At 39.0% G+C, this 19,261-nt stretch overlaps 1 protein-coding gene across 2 annotated transcripts in view; it reads right to left on the bottom strand.

Annotated features, from left to right (window-relative positions):
- Positions 1-19,261, bottom strand: part of BAP1 (BRCA1 associated protein 1) — a 1,282,715-nt gene that overhangs the window by 908,307 nt on the left and 355,147 nt on the right. For both annotated transcript variants that reach the window (XM_044078929.1, XM_044078930.1), the window contains exon 7: positions 367-509. In XM_044078929.1, coding sequence (XP_043934864.1) covers positions 367-509 — 143 coding nt within the window. The remainder of the gene's footprint in view (positions 1-366; positions 510-19,261) is intronic.

The following is a 19,261-nucleotide window of genomic DNA, read 5'->3' as shown; positions in this document are numbered from 1 at the left end:
ATGCAAAAAAAAAATCACTGGAACAAATTAAGCACATGCGCGCGCACACACAGACTGACAATGGAATGGGTTGGGAAATAAATGGTCTCCATGCACATCACAGGAGACTACATTAATGCACTTAAGCTAATGCATACTCACCTTCAGAACAGCAAAGCAGGTAGTTTCTCAATACAAAGCTGCTTGGATACAATGCTGGGTCTCTCCCTCACTCCCACAGATACTGCTAGGAGCCCTTTTCAAAGTAAAATGCCAAATGTCTCCATCATTGTTCTGCAGCTTAAATCATCAAGCTTGAACATTCACAAATCCAATGTTTACCTTAACATTAATAATAAAAACACTTAAAATACAGTGCCTCCTTACCGTGATCAATTGGGAAGGCTTTCAAACCATCAAGCTCAAACAGCCTGCCCTTGATAGGAACGTAACTGACAAAATGAAAGGCCTCCATTGTCCTCACTGCACTGATGCCATTCTGCTTCTCTGGAAGGTGACGGGGTTCAGGCCTGAAATCGCACATAAGCAAATGAGGTTTAATTTCTACTACTGAAGGTATATCGAACAGACAACTTACACAAAAATTCTGCAAGTCTTAAAGTTCTGTACTACAAGAGCTTAAACAATGCACTACAATAAGGTACCTACCTTAGATACTGGTGAGCAGGTCAGTGAGTTTACATGAATATGTACCTACCTTAGATACCGGTGAGCAGGTCAGTGAGTTTACATGAATATGTACCTACCTTAGATACCGGTGAGCAGGTCAGTGAGTTTACATGAATATGTACCTACCTTAGATACTGGTGAGCAGGTCAGTGAGTTTACATGAATATGTAGCATGCATCTGTCTCTTTAAATTGATTTTCATACACATTTTTTCTGTACACTGCAACCACAAGTCAAGCTGACAAATTAATGCTGCAATACCAGATATTTATGAGTAAGTAACTAAATATTTTGTGCAAGAACATGACAGACTAAAATCCAAACTGACATGAAATTTGTGACATGACGGAGGATTCTTTGCCTAGCAATGTGCATGAAATGATCATGTCTACTTGCAGACATGAGACAAGGGAGAGTAAGAAACAGCTGCCACATTACAATTCCACCTACCTGGTAGCAGTGACCACATGACAAGAACCTCTGGAAACTCATTTATGGAAATGTGTAGATATGACCAGAGATCTCAATTACTCTCATTTTGTAAATAGTTTTTTGTTAGATCAGAGTAGGCTAGATTTATGTTTGTATTGTAATGCACTGTATTTTTGCTTTTTGTTGAGATTGTGTCATTTTGTTTCCTGAAACAGCTATTAATTAAAAGACTAGCATGGAAAATATGTTGTGTAATATTAAGTGATGGACAATCTGTAAACAGTCTCATTCCTTTGATTTGCTTCACATAGTACAAAGGCAAACAACGCTTTAATTTCTCCAAGTCTTTTGGGTTTCTAATACTATGACAGGGATGGACACCATTTCTAAGTCACAGCATGATTAAAGGTCATGAAATTAGTATTGTTTCAATCTTTGATGTTAGCCGAAAGTGCTCTTCACAGCACTACAATGTGCCCAAAACGGACTCCTCTGCAATCCATATGGAGTTACATGTATCGCTAACATATCTAAATATGACTGTAAATTATTATTTAGTTATTTATTTTTAATAATGAGAAATTGCTCCTACTACTGCTGGAACTGTCCGGGTATCCTTCTTCCACATTGTCCGCATTTATGCCTGCAAATCTTGCTATATTATGACTCTGTCTCAGTTTGTACGCAAGACACTGTAATCACTGGGTGCAGCAATTTAAATTACAAACGCTACTTTTATCACACATGTTTTTTGAACTGTTAGTAATGGGTGATCCCATATGATACAAACTTCACCATTTCCTATAATGTTCTGTGGCTCATGTTTCTAATGCCTCTCAGCTACTTTAATATTATGAAACAACTTGAAAAAACGGTTGGTGCTCAAAGGCAAACTTGTAATCCAAAACAAAGAGGCACCAAGGATCCACAGGCACTAAACGTTTAATAGTAGACAGGAACCAGTACGAACATACAAATATGTGAAAGCACACAGAATACAATAAAAACCATTAACGTTTTGTAAAGTGTCGTTTTCGTCATCAACTTCATCAGATAGCAATTAGTGTTTCATCAATCCCCTTAACTTATAGGGCTAGCAATTAGTTGTCATCCAATGACATGTAAATTCAGTTAAATAGATGTTTAAATGTTTATGCATTAAAAGTATACGCAAAATGAATGAATGAGAGATATATAATAGAAATGAATGTTTGTTTTTTAAAAAATTGCTGCTGTTTAATCGTAAAACATTGAATTTATATTAAAAGTTGTATAAAAAAGTATAGATATAATAAAATATAAAATTAGCACACATTCTTTAAAATTATTATACACTTGCACCCTCTAGTGGTTTGTGTTAGTATATACCTGTCAGCATTACAAATCCATGTTTAATGACAATAGTTTAAAAATATCTCAGTTGGGTTTAAATAAAATAAATAACTCTTGTGATAATTTTATTACAACCTGTAAATATAGATGTTGTTTTTCCTCATAATTTAGCAGATCTTAATTTAAGTACTGGACCCAGGGAGATCATATCATTCAGGCCTGGGAACCTGGTGGATTCCAGTACAATTTGCCAAAATAATTCTCTGTATTCCACTCGTGTCTCCCACATTCCTCCCCTAGGATCAATTTCCACCACCTCTAACACAAAAAACTATATTGAATGGAGAAAAACTATAAAGCAATTAAGACAAGAAGTGTCACTGCTAGAAGAGTACAGAAGAGGGAACAGATCAACAAAAATACTCCAAAAGATAGACTTAATAAAAGCAGACCAGGATGTATTGTACACCATTTCAAATAATAAACTAAGTATCAGCACAGGCAGAAAAAACTTTATTTATTTATAGGTTCATATGTAGGTGCTACGTTATTGGCCCTAGGGCCTATATAAGCCTAGCCAAACTGTACCCTGGCTTTTGCCACCCAAGAAAATTATTTTCCTGTGCCCCTGTCAAGCAGAGCCACAGAAGTGATCCCCGGGGTGAATTTCCTATCTCCCATCCAATCCTCAAGATTTTTCTTGAAGGATGCTAATGAGGAGCTTTGTTTGATATAGATAGGTAGTTTGTTCCAGAGTATGGGAAGTCTCTGGGACAGCAATCTATCCCTCCAGCATGTTCTGTTTATTGTGATGACAATGTTTAGGTCCCTAGAGCGTGTAGCTTGGAGGGATTGGGATTTCTTTAAGTGGAGCATGTCCAACAGCTCTAGGTTTGACATAGCTTTGTATGTTAAGCAGAGATCGCCTCTGAGTAGGCGATATGTGACTGAGTAAAGCTGGAGTTTTTTGACAACGGTCTGCATACTGCATCTGTTTGAGGCCGGTAATCCTCTTTGTGAGGTATTTCTGCAGCCTTTCCAGTTGTTGTAGATGTCTTGTGAGGTACATACAAAAAGGGGCGTTGTACTCTATAATGGGTCTAATGAGTGATGAGTAGAGGGGAACAATGACCTCTTATTTCTTGGATGAGAAACCTTTCGTGATGAGGTGTGCCACGTAGAAAGATTTCCTGACTACTGTGGCAACGTGATTATCAAAGGAGAGACTACTGTCCACCTGTGGCCCAAGGTCTCTTATCACACTTTTGGTGTTAAGTAGACTACCGCCTATGTTGGTAGTTCATGAGTACACAGTTTTTCTAAAAGGGATGACAGTGCACTTTTTGACATTGAGCTTGAGGCCATGGCTTTGACACCAGGCATCTGTCTCAGTGAGGCCCTTTTGTAGGATGTCCACATCGTTAGGAGATTTGATCATGGCTCCTAGTTTGCAGTCATTTGCGAACTTTGTTAGCCAAAGACCTTCTGTGTTAGCCTGTACTTCAGAGAAGTAGATACCAAATAGGAGAGGACCTAGGACTGAACCCTGTTGTACTCCACTTGTCACTGGTCTGAAGTTGGATTTAGAGTCTGCTACTTTCACAGTGTGGGTTCTGTCAGTGAGCCAGTTGGCAACCCATCTTGCGACATAGTGATTTATACCTAGTTTAGTAAGTTTATCTATAATTCCAGAGTGGAGGATGGTGTTGAAATCCTTTTCGAGATCTAGATAGGCTGTGTGGACCACCTTACCCTCATCTACGGCTTTGGTGACCCCTTCAAAGAAGTCTATCAGGTTTAGGAGACATGATCTGCCTTTTACAAACCCGAACTGGGTAGGGTCCAGAGTTTGGAGATTACCAATGTCATTGTTTATAAGTTCCATGATGATGCGTTCCATAGCCTTGCAGACCAGGCTCGTCAGGCTAATGGGGTGGTAGTTCTCGGGGACCGTGGTGGCTCCCCCTTTGTGGAGTGGGATAACCGTTGTTGTGCACCATTCAGTGGGCACAAAGCCTGAGGTGAGGCTATGATTGAACATGGTACTTAGGTGGGGTGCCAGTTCGTTCTGTAGTTCATGTAGAACGCAGCCTGGGATGTTGTTAGGTCCCATAGATGCTGTGTTCTTGGCTTTGGATAACGTGATTTTTTACCTGTTCATCTGTGATTACAGGAGCTTTGCATTCTTCCGGTATAGAGATGTGCCCTTTAGGGGGTGAGAGAGGGGTAAAGTTAGCACTGAACCTGTCTGCCAGGATGTTGGCAGTATCAGTTGGTTCTGTATATTTAGTACCATTGTGCTGTAACTCAGAGCAGATCTGAGTGTTGCCATTGAGATTCTTGACATAGCTATAGAATGCTTTGTGGTTGCCTTTAGAATTGGTGGTGATTTTGTTTTCATAACTAGCTTTGGAGGATTTTATGAGGGACCGCAGCTTCTTACTGAGGGTGACCAGGGAGTTCCTCCAATCATGGGAATTTACTCTTTTTTTTTTTTTTTTTGCATCAGTTTCTTCTGTTGTAGAGTTTGTTTATGGCAGGGGACTACCAGGTTGGCTTCCTTTTTTGGAGGATAGCATCTTGGTTCGGTTAGGGATTGCATGATCCATGCACTCGTGTACGTGCTTATAAAGTGCATTTGTACAGGATTCAGCAGTCGTACCTCTATTGTCCGTCAGCATGGGTATCGTGAAGTTTTCCACTTCTGTCTTAAGAAGCGTGAAGTTGGCTTTGGAGAAATTTTTTATGGTGGTTTCCCTAATGGGAGGATGGGATGTGGATGTCTACGGTGATTAGCTTGTGGTTGGATCTGACTGAGGAATTGACCTCTGGTGTGGAACACCGGTTGCCCATGTTGGTAATGACCAGATCTAGGATATTGCTGCCCCTGGTGGGGGTTTGGATAAGTTGATCCAAGGCATTGGAATTTATGAATTCCAGAAAACGTTGAGCACAGGAGTTGGTACGAGTAGTTTTCCCAGTTAATGGTGGGGTAGTTGAAATTGCTCATTATTAGGGTGTTAGGTTGTACCCTAATATTTTCCAGTGTATCAAGAAATGAGGAGTGGGAATCTTGGGGCATGTTGGGGGATCTGTAGCAAGCTACAGTTTGGATTGTGGTCTTGCCCAGAATTAGTTGCACTTGGATAATCTAGGCTGCATTATGCTGAGCAACTAGCTTGGAGGTGCGCAGATCCTTAGTGAATATAGACACGCCTCCGCCTTTAATGTTTCGGTCCAGGTTAGGTGTCCGAAAGGTGTGGTATGACTTATAGCCTGGTAATGCAGGGGTGCTCTCTGGAGCCTTGAACCAGGTCTCTGTCACTGCACAGATGTCGATGTTCTCCATTTTAAGGAGTGCCTCGAGTGAGTGCATTTTGAGGTTTAGACTTATAGCATTAAGTAGCGTTACCCTCAGATTTTGTTTGCTTGTACCTGTTACGGTGGTAAGTAGCATTACCCTCAGATTTTGTTTGCTTGTACCTGTTACGGTGGTGAATTTGTCATGTGAACATTGCCTAAGAAAGGCACTATAAAGGTGGCAAGAGCCTTAGCCAGTATCCAGAATCCAAACGGCGACAGGTGCAGGCCATCTCTGGAAAAGCATCGTGGTTTGTCGATCATGTCATACCAGGCAGACAGATACTGGATCCCCTTAGAATGACACCAGAAGCTTAGCCAATTGTTGAAGTCAATCATTTTGTCCTTGTACTGTGATATCATTCTGGGTGATGGCAGGATGCTACTCAGGGCTAGGGTCATACCTGCCTGGGCTACAAGATCGGAAAGCTCCTCCATGTCTCTTTTCATGTAGTCCAGGGAGGTACGTCTCAGGTCATTCACACCAACATGGACAATGACAGTCATATTTGTACTTGTTGTGGAGTGACCATAGTGCGTGCATTATGTGGCGGATCCTGGCACCCGACAGGCAGTTGACAGTAACTTTCTCCTTGTTTAGCCTGGTGAGTGGAACATCAGTGTGCATGACTATAGAGTCACCTATGACTAGAATGTTAGGTACGTTGTTATGCCTTATGGGCTGTGGCTGAATAGACTATGTGTCATTTGGGTTGTGTTGGGGGTGGAGGTTGCTTGTGTTTCTGCTTTGGAGGTCCCTGTTGTTTGGGTAGATTTTTATTGAGAGCCTCCGTGAATGTAGGTGTGTGTTTTGTGTTTCTGTGTGTGTTTTGGTGGTGTACGTTTTGAGGGAATATGTGATGAGTGTGGTGTGGTGCAAGTGTTTACCTTCTCCTCTTGACTGTCTAGTCCAGTCTTGTTTGAAGAGAGCTTTGCTTCCAGTTTGGCTATACAAGTGCATCTCTGACAGGTTGTAGCGTTGGGTGGTTGGAGGAAAGGGTTGTCTGTGTACATGAGGCAATTGCTGCATTGCCCCAAGATGCCCAGATTCATCAGGTAGACAGGAGAAAACACTGGGAGCTGACCCTTAGATATGCCTGGATAGGTGCTTATTTATGAAGTACTAAAACTGTTTTCCTCTAGACAAGTGAGGAAAGTTGAGTGCTGTAGTAATTTGTAGCTTATTTAGTGCTTACAATGAGTTCTGAACAAATGCTGAACTCAAAGAAACAGATTTGAGTGCTGAAACTAGAAAACTGGCTAGTTCTAAGAAACAAAATTAAGCTAGAAGGCTTCCCTCCAACACAAAAAGGCTTGTGGGCTCAGAAGCTTAAAAACAGTCCTGGATTCAGCAAATCTGTATCTGGACTAGATGACTTACAGGAAAGGCAGGAAACAAGCTTAGAAAATATTTTTTTAAGTGGAAAGGGGAAAGGAGGAGCAGAAACTAACTGGTTTGCCCTTCTCAAATGTTCTCCCTGGATTAGGTAGAATGAGGTAATGACAGTAGACTGGAAGGAGTGCCCCAGATCGAATTTACAGTAGGGGCAGGCAACTGCAAAGTCAACAAACAAACCCAACCAGATGCTTATCAATTGTAGAAAAATTCTAGTTAATACCTCACACAGTCAAACTAGCTAGAAAGGTATATGCAGACAATAAATGAGCTATAAATAACTCGTAAAAATAAGCAAAAAAATAGGATACTTAATGTTATATATCACAGATTAGTTGGCTCAGAGCCCTTCCTCCGATTAGCTCAGTGTGAAATGGCAGGAAAATTCACAAGTTAACTTCTTAAGTAACAAAGTTGAAACCTGAAACAACTTTAAAAAAAGCTTGAAAGAACCATTGAGGCGCTTACTCCAAGCCGTAGTCCTGGCAACCCCATTCAGCCAATAACCATAAACAGTTCATTCTCACTGAAATGCTATACTGGCTTTGGCTACACTACGATGGCCTGGAACATGTGCTCAGACGCACAGCCTCTACTAACAAACAACTAGGCCCAAAACACAAGCCTGAATATGGACACTGCTACACTACCCACACTACTTGGGTAGAAAAAAACTGCAGAAATGTTTAAACAGATAAAGGATCAAGGAGACTCTAGAGAATGCTTTTAACTGCAAACAAGTTATATGATTTATTTACAGTTTGTTTACCGGGATAGTCCATTGGGCCTAGAAGAACCCATTTTCAATAGAGGCCCGGGGAGAAAAGCTCCTTAAACAGTATACAATGTAGAAAATTAACATTTGTTTACAAATTATTACACAGTTTAAGAAATTACAGAATATATTGCAAAGTAAAACAAGACATAATATAATAAATCATAATGTAGCATGCTGTATTGGAGCAACAAGGGATATATCCAGTTGAGAAGGTAGAGCAAGGTACAAGGCCGTAGGGGCAAGGAAACCCATACAGCATAAAAGAGTAATAAGGGAGAAGTGAAATACTTAGAACGAGATAGAACTTAGAAGATATGCAGATAAATACAAAGGAAAAAAGCACAGAGTGAGCAATTTATTGATGACCCAAACAAGTTTTATAGAGAATTGGGAAACAAGGCAAAAGAAATAGAAATATCACAAAAAAAAAAAGAAGAAATAGACACATTTCTGAAAAATATCTGTGAAGATCCTGCGGAACATAACAAAGGTGCTAAATGGATAAAAGAAAGAAAGGAAAGAATAATATTTATTTATTTGACATTTGGTAACCGAGAAAAATCCACTAGGTCAGAAAACCATTTTCAGTGAAATCCCGGGGAGAAAAGCACCAAGAAAAGTTACGGAACATCATATCATATGAGCAGTTATATACAGAGTATAAGGAACATCACTTGCAGTTAAAATTTTACATCAGTCATCAGTTACCAGTTCAAGTAAACATCATACATATCAACAAGTATTTACAGAAATTTAAGGTAGTTACAGTATGGAAACTATAAGCAGTTTTGTACAGGCATGTATAAACAACATTCATATCTGTCTGTCTCTCTGTCGTTTTGGTCCATAAAGCTGCTGCAAGAGCAGAGTGAAGTAGCATGTAGAATAACAGGCTCTAGAGGTGTAGTAAAAGATAAATTTAGGGACCAAAAACAAAGGTGTACGAGTTAAAGATGGAGACTAGTGACAGAGACAGTGACCTATTTAAGGAGGTTTAGATGAGTTGCTACAGGAACATGTTTGATTACTGAGGTAATGGGATTTTAATGCAGTTTTGAATGCTTTTAAGGAGTCTATCAGTAATGGAAGAGGGTAGTGAATTCCAAGCTTTGGCGATGATGAAGGAATAGAGGCTTTGTCCAGCATGTTTGTTGGGATGGGGTAAAAGTTGGGGTTATATAGTAGTTTGTGGGTGTTAGTTGGGTGTATTATAGATAGTTGAGCCAGCTTATACTTTTTAAGGCAAGACAGTGATGGTTCAAGTTGGCATGTTGCAGGCACATTTTGCCATTTTAAAGTAGCAGGACTGTAATTTATTTTTAAGAGTTGTATGTATGTTGGTAAAAATCGGGCTACCATAAAGAAGGGTGGTGAGGAGAAGAGAGCTGGCCAGTTTTAACTTGGTGAATGTGTTCATAAAATCTTTATTCCTGTATAGTTTACCAATTTTGAAATGGGGTTTCTTGATTACGTTATGAATGTGATTATCGAAGGAGAGTTTGTCATCAATTGTGATGCCCAGAAGTTTTGATGATTCTACTTGTTCTATTTTGGTATTATTTTGTGAGATGATTTTGAAGTCTTGATTTAAGGGTTTGAAAGAAAATATTAGGAGTTTAGATTTTTTTGGGTTGAGTAGACGTTGGGCATTATTTAGCCAGGATTCAATAGAAGTGAAGGCTTGTTGTGTTAGATATTGAAGGTCGGTCAGGTTGTTGGCAGAGGAGATTATCATAGAATCGTCTGCGTATTTCATCTGCGTATTGGATTGCAGTACTAAGATAGGAAGCTTTGTGGAGGTTATTGATGAAAATGTTAAATAAAAGTGGCCCAAGAATGGACCCCTGGGGAACTCCTGTTTTGTTTAGGAGATATCCGGATTGCTTGTTCTGCCATTTGACAGAATGTTTCCTGTCAGAAAGATAGTTGGAGAACCAAGTCAGTGAATGTGGGAAGCAATTTAAGGTCTATAGTTGTAGTAGTAGTAGTTTAGGGTGTGAAACTGTATCAAAAGCCTTGGATAGCTCCAATAAGATAACTGATATTATTAGTTATTAGAGGTTATTAGGTTATAAGAAGTTCAAATGTACAGGATATGAAGTGGGATGAAGTAACCAGAGAAATTGAAACAACATTAAGAAAAGCTCAAATTAGAAATCCCAAGGCCCAGAGGTAGTACCTAACTTCTGGCTAAAATTTTTAACATCTTTATATGAAGATTTCTCCCTGAGTAACAACTATTTATATATGCACCCTGAACTGACAGGATCCTAGTTAACAGGAAAATGATACTCCTTAAGAGTGAAACTGCAAGCTGTCCTAAAAAGTATAGACAAATAATGTGCCTTCTAACAGTGTATAAACTATACACTGGAATTGATACCAACAGAGTTTATAGTCATTTAGAAAACAAACTCAATCGTAGCGATAGAACAAAAGTATAACAAAAGAAGGTCATACATATGGAAGAAAGGATCACTTTTTGTTAAATAAAGTCATAATGGAGAATTGTAAAAAGGGGGAAGAATCTTACTATGGCATGGATAGACTTCAGAAAAGAATTTCACAGCATCCCACATTATTGGATAAAAGAGTGCTTAGAGATGTACAAAGTACACTCTATAATGATCGATTACATTACAGTGACCACGGAATAGTGGGAAACCACTTTGCAGCTAAGCCTTGATAAAGGCCAAATTATTATTCTAGGAATAAACATTTGAAGGGAGGATATTCCATGGTCACTCTGTCACCTCTGCTCTTCTGTCTTGTCCTTAATCCATTAAGCTGTCTACTTAACAGATTAAGTAGTGGTTAGTTTGGCTTTCAGAAAACAACAAAGTGTAAAGACTTCTCATTTTCTTTTTGTGGATGATTTAAAACTGTATAGTTCATCAGATGAGGAGCCGAAGGCAGTCAAAGCTTTCTCAGATGATATAAAAATGTCCAAAGACAAAATAAATCACCAAAACAGTTAAAACATTTTAAAGCACCAGAAATACAGTCCAAAAAGTAAAACAAAGAAGTCCAGTGCCCTCAAATAAAGAAATTTAATAAAATAAAGCTTTCAAGTAAAAACTCTTCATCAGTGTTTAAAACTCTTCATCAGTGACCTTGAGTTTTAAACACTGATGAAGAGGGTTTACTTGAAAGCGTTGTTATTTTATTAAACGTCTTTATTTGAGGGCATTGGACTTCTTTGTTTTACTTTTTGGATTATATAAAAATTGCATTTGGTCTTGATAAATGGTACAGAAGCCACCTTTAAGGCAGGAAAGTTGCAGCTCCAAGAAAATAGTCTGGGACAAGAATGTGGTATAAAAGAACTTGAGCAGGAGGAAGTGTATAACTATGAGAGTCTATGAAGGATCAACAGTTAAACACAAACAAATGGAAATAAAACTTGAGTAAAATTAATACTGAAAACAGCCTTGATATCTAGGAACAAAGTCCAAGCTATAAACCATTTTGCTCTTCCTGTTCTAACTTACAGTTTTGGGTTGATTGACTGGCCCAAAAGGTATTGGATCAGTTGACAGGAAAACAAGAAAATGCTTCATGTTTATCACATGATTTATACAAATCGGTGTATACCAAGATTGTATATTCCGCATTTTGAAAGCGGTATGGCCTCCTCAAAATTGATTTATATGTATAGATATGCGGCCATGGGACTGCATACATATCTGCTGACCTCACAGTATCCAAACATGGTGAAAGTTTTAAAACATGAGGAGAACAAGTCTAAAGATGACTTCCCTTCTTAGTTTAGCAGAAGCATATCAGTGTCCAGTGGGAATGGAAATCAGACCAGAAGTAGATAAAATCGGGCAGCAACTGAGTGTGCCAAAAAACTAAAGAAAGTATACAAGGTGAAAGTTCAGATGAGAAGGTAAGAAATGTAGAAAATGCACAAATATAGTTGCAGAATCCAGAAAACTCCTGGAACAGCCACATGCTGATCAGGATCTAATACAGGAATGGTTAAGGAGAGGTGATTTGAAACCAAAAGATGAAAGGTTAATATTGATGGACCAGGATAGTGAACTTACATATATGTTGGTTGATATTCTGATACAGAATCTGTCTTGAACATTTGTTTTATCCTGAGCTGTTGTCTCAGCAGCAAGGTCATTTAAAGGTACGTTTGATTTGATTCAGAACTGAACCAAGGTGGGTTTAATACCAGCAATCAGACTACATGTTAGTTGTTCAGCTGTCCGTTAAGTTTAGATTGAGAAGCCAGAACCTGGCATATGGCTGTACCTGTTGAACATTTCGGAGAAAGACAAATGCAGGTTTTGTAAAACAGAATTGGAAACAGTCATGCATCTTGTTTCTGGATGTGATACACTAATGCAGAAGGCCTGTGTACTGAAAGCCATAATAATGTGGCAAGACTGTTGTATGGGATTTTGCAAACATTATAATATTAAAGTAGCACCAAGGATCCACAGGCACTAAACGTTTAATAGTAGACAGGAACCAGTACGAACATACAAATATGTGAAAGCACACAGAATACAATAAAAACCATTAACGTTTTGTAAAGTGTCGTTTTCATCATCAACTTCATCAGATAGCAATTAGTGTTTCATCAATCCCCTTAACTTATAGGGCTAGCAATTAGTTGTCATCCAATGAAATGTAAATTCAGTTAAATAGATATTTAAATGTTTATGCATTAAAAGTATACGCAAAATGAATGAATATGAGAGATATATAATAGAAATGAATATTTGTTTTTAAAAAAATTGCTGCTGTTTAATCGTAAAACATCGAATTTATATTAAAAGTTGTATAAAAAAGTATAGATATAATAAAATATAAAATTAGCACACATTCTTTAAAATTATTATACACTTGCACCCTCTAGTGGTTTGTGTTAGTATATACCTGTCAGCATTACAAATCCATGTTTAATGACAATAGTTTAAAAATATCTCAATTGGGTTTAAATAAAATAAATAACTCTTGTGATAATTTTATTACAACCTGTAAATATAGATGTTGTTTTTCCTCATAATTTAGCAGATCTTAATTTAAGTACTGGACCCAGGGAGATCATATCATTCAGGCCTGGGAACCTGGTGGATTCCAGTACAATTTGCCAAAATAATTCTCTGTATTCCACTCGTGTCTCCCACATTCCTCCCCTAGGATCAATTTCCACCACCTCTAACACAAAAAACTGGTATTTGGCTTTTGTACAAGTACAAGTGTGTTTGTACAATGCATTACTGTCCTTCTTGGTCCTGATGTCGTAAAGGTGTTCATAAATCCTTTGTTTCAACTTTCTTTCACTTTTACCAATATAAAAGGACCCACATTCTTTACATATCGATAAATATATGATTCCTTTTGTATTACAGTTTACAAATGTGTTCAAGTAAAGTTTCTTTTTCCTTGCCTCTAGGTAATAACAATCACCGGTTGTTAAATGAGTACAAAAATTACATGTTCCACATTTGAACAGCCCTCTTTTGTTTGAAAGCCTTTTGGTGTCAAATTTCTTTGAACCCTTCTCTATTAGGTTTTTTATGGTATTGCCTTTACGGTAAACATATTTTAAGTTGTCATCAAAAATGTAGTTGAGATCAGATATTTTAGCAAAATTTCCCCACTCTTTATCTATTATTTTCTTTGGCCGTCGTATGTTGTTATAATACCTGCGCTGTACATATCTGTTGAGTTCACTTTAAAAGGCGTTGCTGCTCGTTTTACCACAGTACCTATGGTTTGGATCTCTTCCCTCCTGGGGACTAGAAATAATAATGAAAAGAAGCCTGCACAAGCATGGTTGTAGAGCACCCACTCCACTGCTTAAAATGTAGCTGATCTATTAATTACAGACCTTGTCATATGTCGCTGGAGATGTCTGCAGAACAAGAAGCTCTTCAGGTTTCTGAAAAAAATTATTCTGCAGTCCCACATTTTTCCTTGTTTACTTCCTACCATGATGACACGCAATGCTAAAAACTATTTCACAAATCAACTTTAAAAGGGGAAAGAAAACACTTTCAGTCATTTGGTGGATCCCTGGTTACACCTGCCCTATCCTCTTTAACTTCAATTTGCCCATTTTTCTTTACACTGTCTTTGTCTATGAGGCAAGCTGGGAGGGCATTTCTTCCTTACAAAAGTTTTCTTTTTTTTTTAATTTGGTGCAAAAACTCTTATGAAGCTGACAGGCAGGTGGGTTGTAAATCTGCTTGCTTATTTTTGTTTTTCCCTTTCTTTTTGTGGTCTACAGTAATTTCACCAACAGGTTACCCAAATAACATGTTGTAAGCAAATGCCACATTAAAATGTTATACCCAACATTGTAGGGCATGCGAGTCTTCTCACAACTACCCCTGACCTGGCTAACCTCAAAAAAACATGTTCTGCATCATAAGCTCAGGTCAGCATATGAGCTCCAATCTGAATTTTATATACTGCAGCAAATGTATCCTGGATTTGCTCTAAAATACTGACAGGAAAAGGCATGGGCTATACAGTTTAAGGCCTCTGACAGACAATTACTATACCCATATATGTTTTAAGCAGATTTATTAAGCTATCCTGACTCTTCATCAAGAAGTAAGGTTGACAAGGAATGCACTGCATTCTGATTAGATGCAGACAGAGAAATGGTAGAAGGGCCTAATTTATGGATATTATAAGAGTCATGAAGAAATTGAAACAGATGCTCCGCTGTGGCGACCCCTAACGGGAGCAGCCAAAAGAAGAAGATACGAGTCATGTCAGTCTTTTCTGGTGCTGCTTGTTATGAATATGGGCTCCTCTACTGTTTGCTTTTAAAACATTTTCAAACTATCAAAGTCTGGCAGTTGGCTCAGAGGATTAAGGAGCCATTAACAAGCAGTTTCCTGTGGCCAGTGGTCCAGGCTTTGATTCTTTTGGCCTCAATTGCCCATCTGTGTGAGTACTAACCAGACACAACTACTGGGCCAAGCCTGCAAAAGGTCCATGGAGATCAGTGCTCTAACCCAGTTAACAAATACAAATAAAATAAAATGGTTGGACTGTCCACTTCTTGAATCTGGGACTCTCGGCATTCTCCTATAGATTTTACTTGGAGATGAGGGATTCCCTACAGACCAAATGAAAAACCCTCCAAATAAAATCTCTCACCAATAAACAGATGCCTAATGTAGAACAATTCAAGACTAAGACGACGTGCTCATGAACACAGTTATGGGGAAAAAAAGGACAGTCTGTCAACATCACACAAATGTCCTCGTCACTGGAAGAAAAAGGACAAGGGCTTCTTTTTTACTTTTCACGCTAGCGTTCTTTAGCTACAGCTGTGGACATTATAAGTACTGTCTTCTAACTAAAGAATGACATCAGTCTACAAATTAAAGAAGGTCCTTGCCTGTTCTATGATAAAATATTCACTGACAAAACTCTTGCAAGCAGCACTGGGCGCGCCAACAGACTGAGCAGGCAAGCACAGGGTGCGCCAACAGACGGAGCAGGCAAGCACGGGGTGCGCCAACAGACGGAGCAGACAAGCATGGGGAGCGCCAACAGACGGAGCAGGCAAGCACTGGCCGCGCCAACAGAAGGAGTAGGCAAGCACTGGCCGCGCCAACAGATGGAGCAAAGCACTCGCCGCGCCAACAGACGGAGCAGGCAAGCACTGGCCGCGCCAACAGAAGGAGTAGGAAAGCACTGGCCACGCCAACAGATGGAGCAGGAAAGCACTCGCCGCGCCAACAGACAGAGCAGGACTGCTTGGCAACACAGTGGAAACAGCAGATTAAACTCACTGACCCCTACAACAGTACAGTCATAAAAAAACAGAGTTGTTTTGTAGCATCTAAAAGAACATTCACCTTTAGAGGAGACACTAGTACACTCCAGAAAACAATAAACTTTCTCAAGTCCTGGTATAGATGCAATGCTTATATCCAGGACAGCAAGTTGAAATATACAAGTTGACAGGGCTTGTTACACTTATACAGTAGAATAGTCAGATATACAGATATGGAGTTGTTAAGGAGTATTTGCAAAATGTTATAACAAATATGAGATAATTTCCATGTTTACATTAATACAAAAATGTAATGTGATACTGTCATGCTGGGATGGTGTATGGAATCAGTGGGGGAGGGTAACAGAAATGAGATTAAAGCACAGTGAGTCATTTGAAGATATTCGTGAAGAAGATGTTTTTTGGCAAAGCAATTATGGCAATCAGCTATATATTCATAACTGCGCAAATTCCATAAAAACTGTGTGATCTGCAGGCGAATCAATTCTGACACCTTATACAAAACATTACATGCAGACACCTTATACAAAACATTACATGCGGGCGAATCAATTCTGACACCTTATACAAAACATTACACGCGGGCGAATCAATTCTGACACCTTATACAAAACATTACATGCGGGCGAATCAATTCTGACACCTTATACAAAACATTACATGCGGGCGAATCAATTCTGACACCTTATACAAAACATTACATGCGGGCGAATCAATTCTGACACCTTATACAAAACATTACATGCGGGCGAATCAATTCTGACACCTTATACAAAACATTACATGCGGGCGAATCAATTCTGACACCTTATACAAAACATTACAGCACACAGTGCTGCTACTGATACTTGCCATCTAACATGCATTTGTTTTCTAGACTAATATTGTTTTGAAACAGAATGCATAAGTTGCACAGAATCTGCAGTATCACAGAACACCAGTATGCTACTCCGTCTTGCAAAACATCAAAGGAAAGCTTTCAAACATCTGAACAATTCTCCCATTGACATCTTAGATCTAGCTTGCACAGTTACAGAGAATTAGCCCTTTGTTTGACCATAAAACTAGTATTTTTTGGCAAATTAAAAATGTTTTTATATTGGAAACCAGAGAAAGAAAAGCTACCTACAGAAATATCTTTGATACTTAAGTCAGTGTTCAGCCCATTGTGTGCCAAAAAGCTTATATATTTTACTTTTTTTTGTAACTTACATCATTTATCAGACATTACAAATCTTATGAAGTATATGATCAGTACAGAATTTAAAAAAAAGCTCTTGGGAAGCAAGTAGTTCCCCAGCTTAGAAAGACTCCAAAAAGGAAGGGAATTAATTAGACTGATGCTGCTGAGGACTGAATGAGTTAAAGAACACTGTGTAGGTAACTTGGTAAAACTGGAGACGTTCAAACAGATAACAGGTGCAGTACTCTTTACAGACAGACTGATTTTAGCTTTATTTTCCCCAAATGCTTATTTTTTTTTACAAACCTAGACAAGAATGGACCATATTCCTAAAGTTAGGGCATAACTGAAGCTCATGAAAACAGTATTGCTTTGGTTTTTGATGTTAGCCAAAGGTGCTCTTCTCAGCACCAGCAATGTGCTCAGAGCCGCCTCCTGCAATTCATACGGACTAACATGTGCTGGTAGCATATTTAAGTTGTTGTTGTTGTATCTTTCGGCTTTTCCCGGTTAGGGGTCGCCACAGCGGAAGTCCAGTCCGCTAATGATTGGCAGTAGATTTTTACGTACTGACTTGCCAGGCCTGACGCACAACCTTCAACGAAGGTACGCCCATTCACACATGTCTCCACACAGAAGATGCTTTAGTTGAGAATCGAACAGGACAACGTCTTACTGTGAGGCGACAACGCTACCGAGCACCGTACAATTATAAATTCTTTGTTAGTCCTGTTGCTTTTCTTACTATTGGAACTGTCTGCGTCTCTTTCTTCCACAATGGTCTCACGTCTGCTTGCAAACTCTGGTATTTTAAGACAGTGAATCAGTACACAAGACACTATAATCACTGGTTGCAAGGATGATCAATGCTGCTTCTGTCTTTTGTTCTCTTGACTACTATTTCTGGGTTTTCTTGAAATTATTTTTAACTTAATAAAGGTGCCTAAAGGGAATCAAAAAATTGTAGCACGTCTTCACTATAAAGGTGTCTAAAGGGAATGGAAAAAAAAGGAAAAAAACAAATTGACCAAAGTGTTAGACTTAGGTTTTGAAGCTTGATAAGAATTAGTGATCCCTTGTCTTGTATAAGCAAGTCCAGCCTGCCTGGTAATCTCTGGTAACTGCCCTTGGCCGGCTGTATTAGAAGGGAGAACCAACTTTTTATTTAGTTTTTATTGTCATTTATACTTTGTTGACTGGGTTAGTCCTACTAGGCCAACAGCCTCTTCATGGGAGACCTACGGTGGTACTCATGCTAACCCCTACTCTTTGATGGAATCTGTGAAATGACCATTAGCTGGCACTTGATGGCTGTTACCAGCGATGACGGAATCCAAGACTGAGGCTGTAAGTGGAGACGAGATAAACACGAAGGAAATGGAAAACGGAATTCAATAGGAAACGCGGTTTTGGATGCGAATATTGTGGCATGACGGGCGTCTGGACGACAGTTTTACAAAAACAGATGGACGAAGCAGAAACAGACGAATTGGAGGCCAGAAACAGATGGATGAAGCAGAAACAGAAGAATTGGAGGTCAAGAAGTGAAGTGTGGTAATGGACAAAATATTTGGTGACGAGAAGACCACCGAAAGTCAGAAGGATACTATAAACAATAGAGTGAACACATGGGGGCATGTCTGGCCAGTGGAGTAACTGGTTTTAATGGCATGCTCTGTGTTGGGCTGCAGGAAGACGGAGCAGTGAGTGAGAGAGAGTCGACAGCAGTGTTTCCAGAATGAACACTTATGCAGCAGCAGTAGCAGGTTCCAGTGAAAATCTGCAGAAAGAAAGGGATGCGCAAGTGCAGAGGAGACAAACGTAGCTGCTGAGAGCTGGAGGAAAAGGTCTGTGGGTGAGGGCGAAAAAGTACGAACAGCAAATAAACAGGTACTGTGTTTGAGACAATGTTGTTATGCCCTTAGGATTCAGTTTGTCCGATATTAGACCCCTTCTGCGGAATAACTAGAGACAGCTGCATTAACAAAAACATTTACTAATGAATGTGAAAGGTGAAGGAATATATCTCCTTGGAAGGCTTATGTTTATCAAAATTTAAAAATAAAACTAAAAATGAAAAATATTCTTAGAATTTAGAATGACTGAAACAGAATAAAATGAATTAAAAATGTTTTTTTCTAAACTTAAGTCAAAATGTACATGGAACTAAAGTTGCGGATGACAAAAAAAGTATGGACTGGGAGATGGGAAGTTTCTGTAACTTTTAAAGCAGAAAATAAGCTGTAGCAAGCGGGTCTATATTAGATAATCGAATGTTTGAAAGTTCGACTCTCATATGGTTGACACCATATAATCCAACTTTCAAAA

Source organism: Protopterus annectens, chromosome 7.part1, assembly GCF_019279795.1.
Source record: "Protopterus annectens isolate FY-2018-M chromosome 7.part1, PAN1.0, whole genome shotgun sequence".
Lineage (NCBI taxonomy): Eukaryota > Metazoa > Chordata > Ceratodontiformes > Protopteridae > Protopterus > Protopterus annectens.
This window is presented reverse-complemented; position numbering and strand designations above follow the sequence as displayed.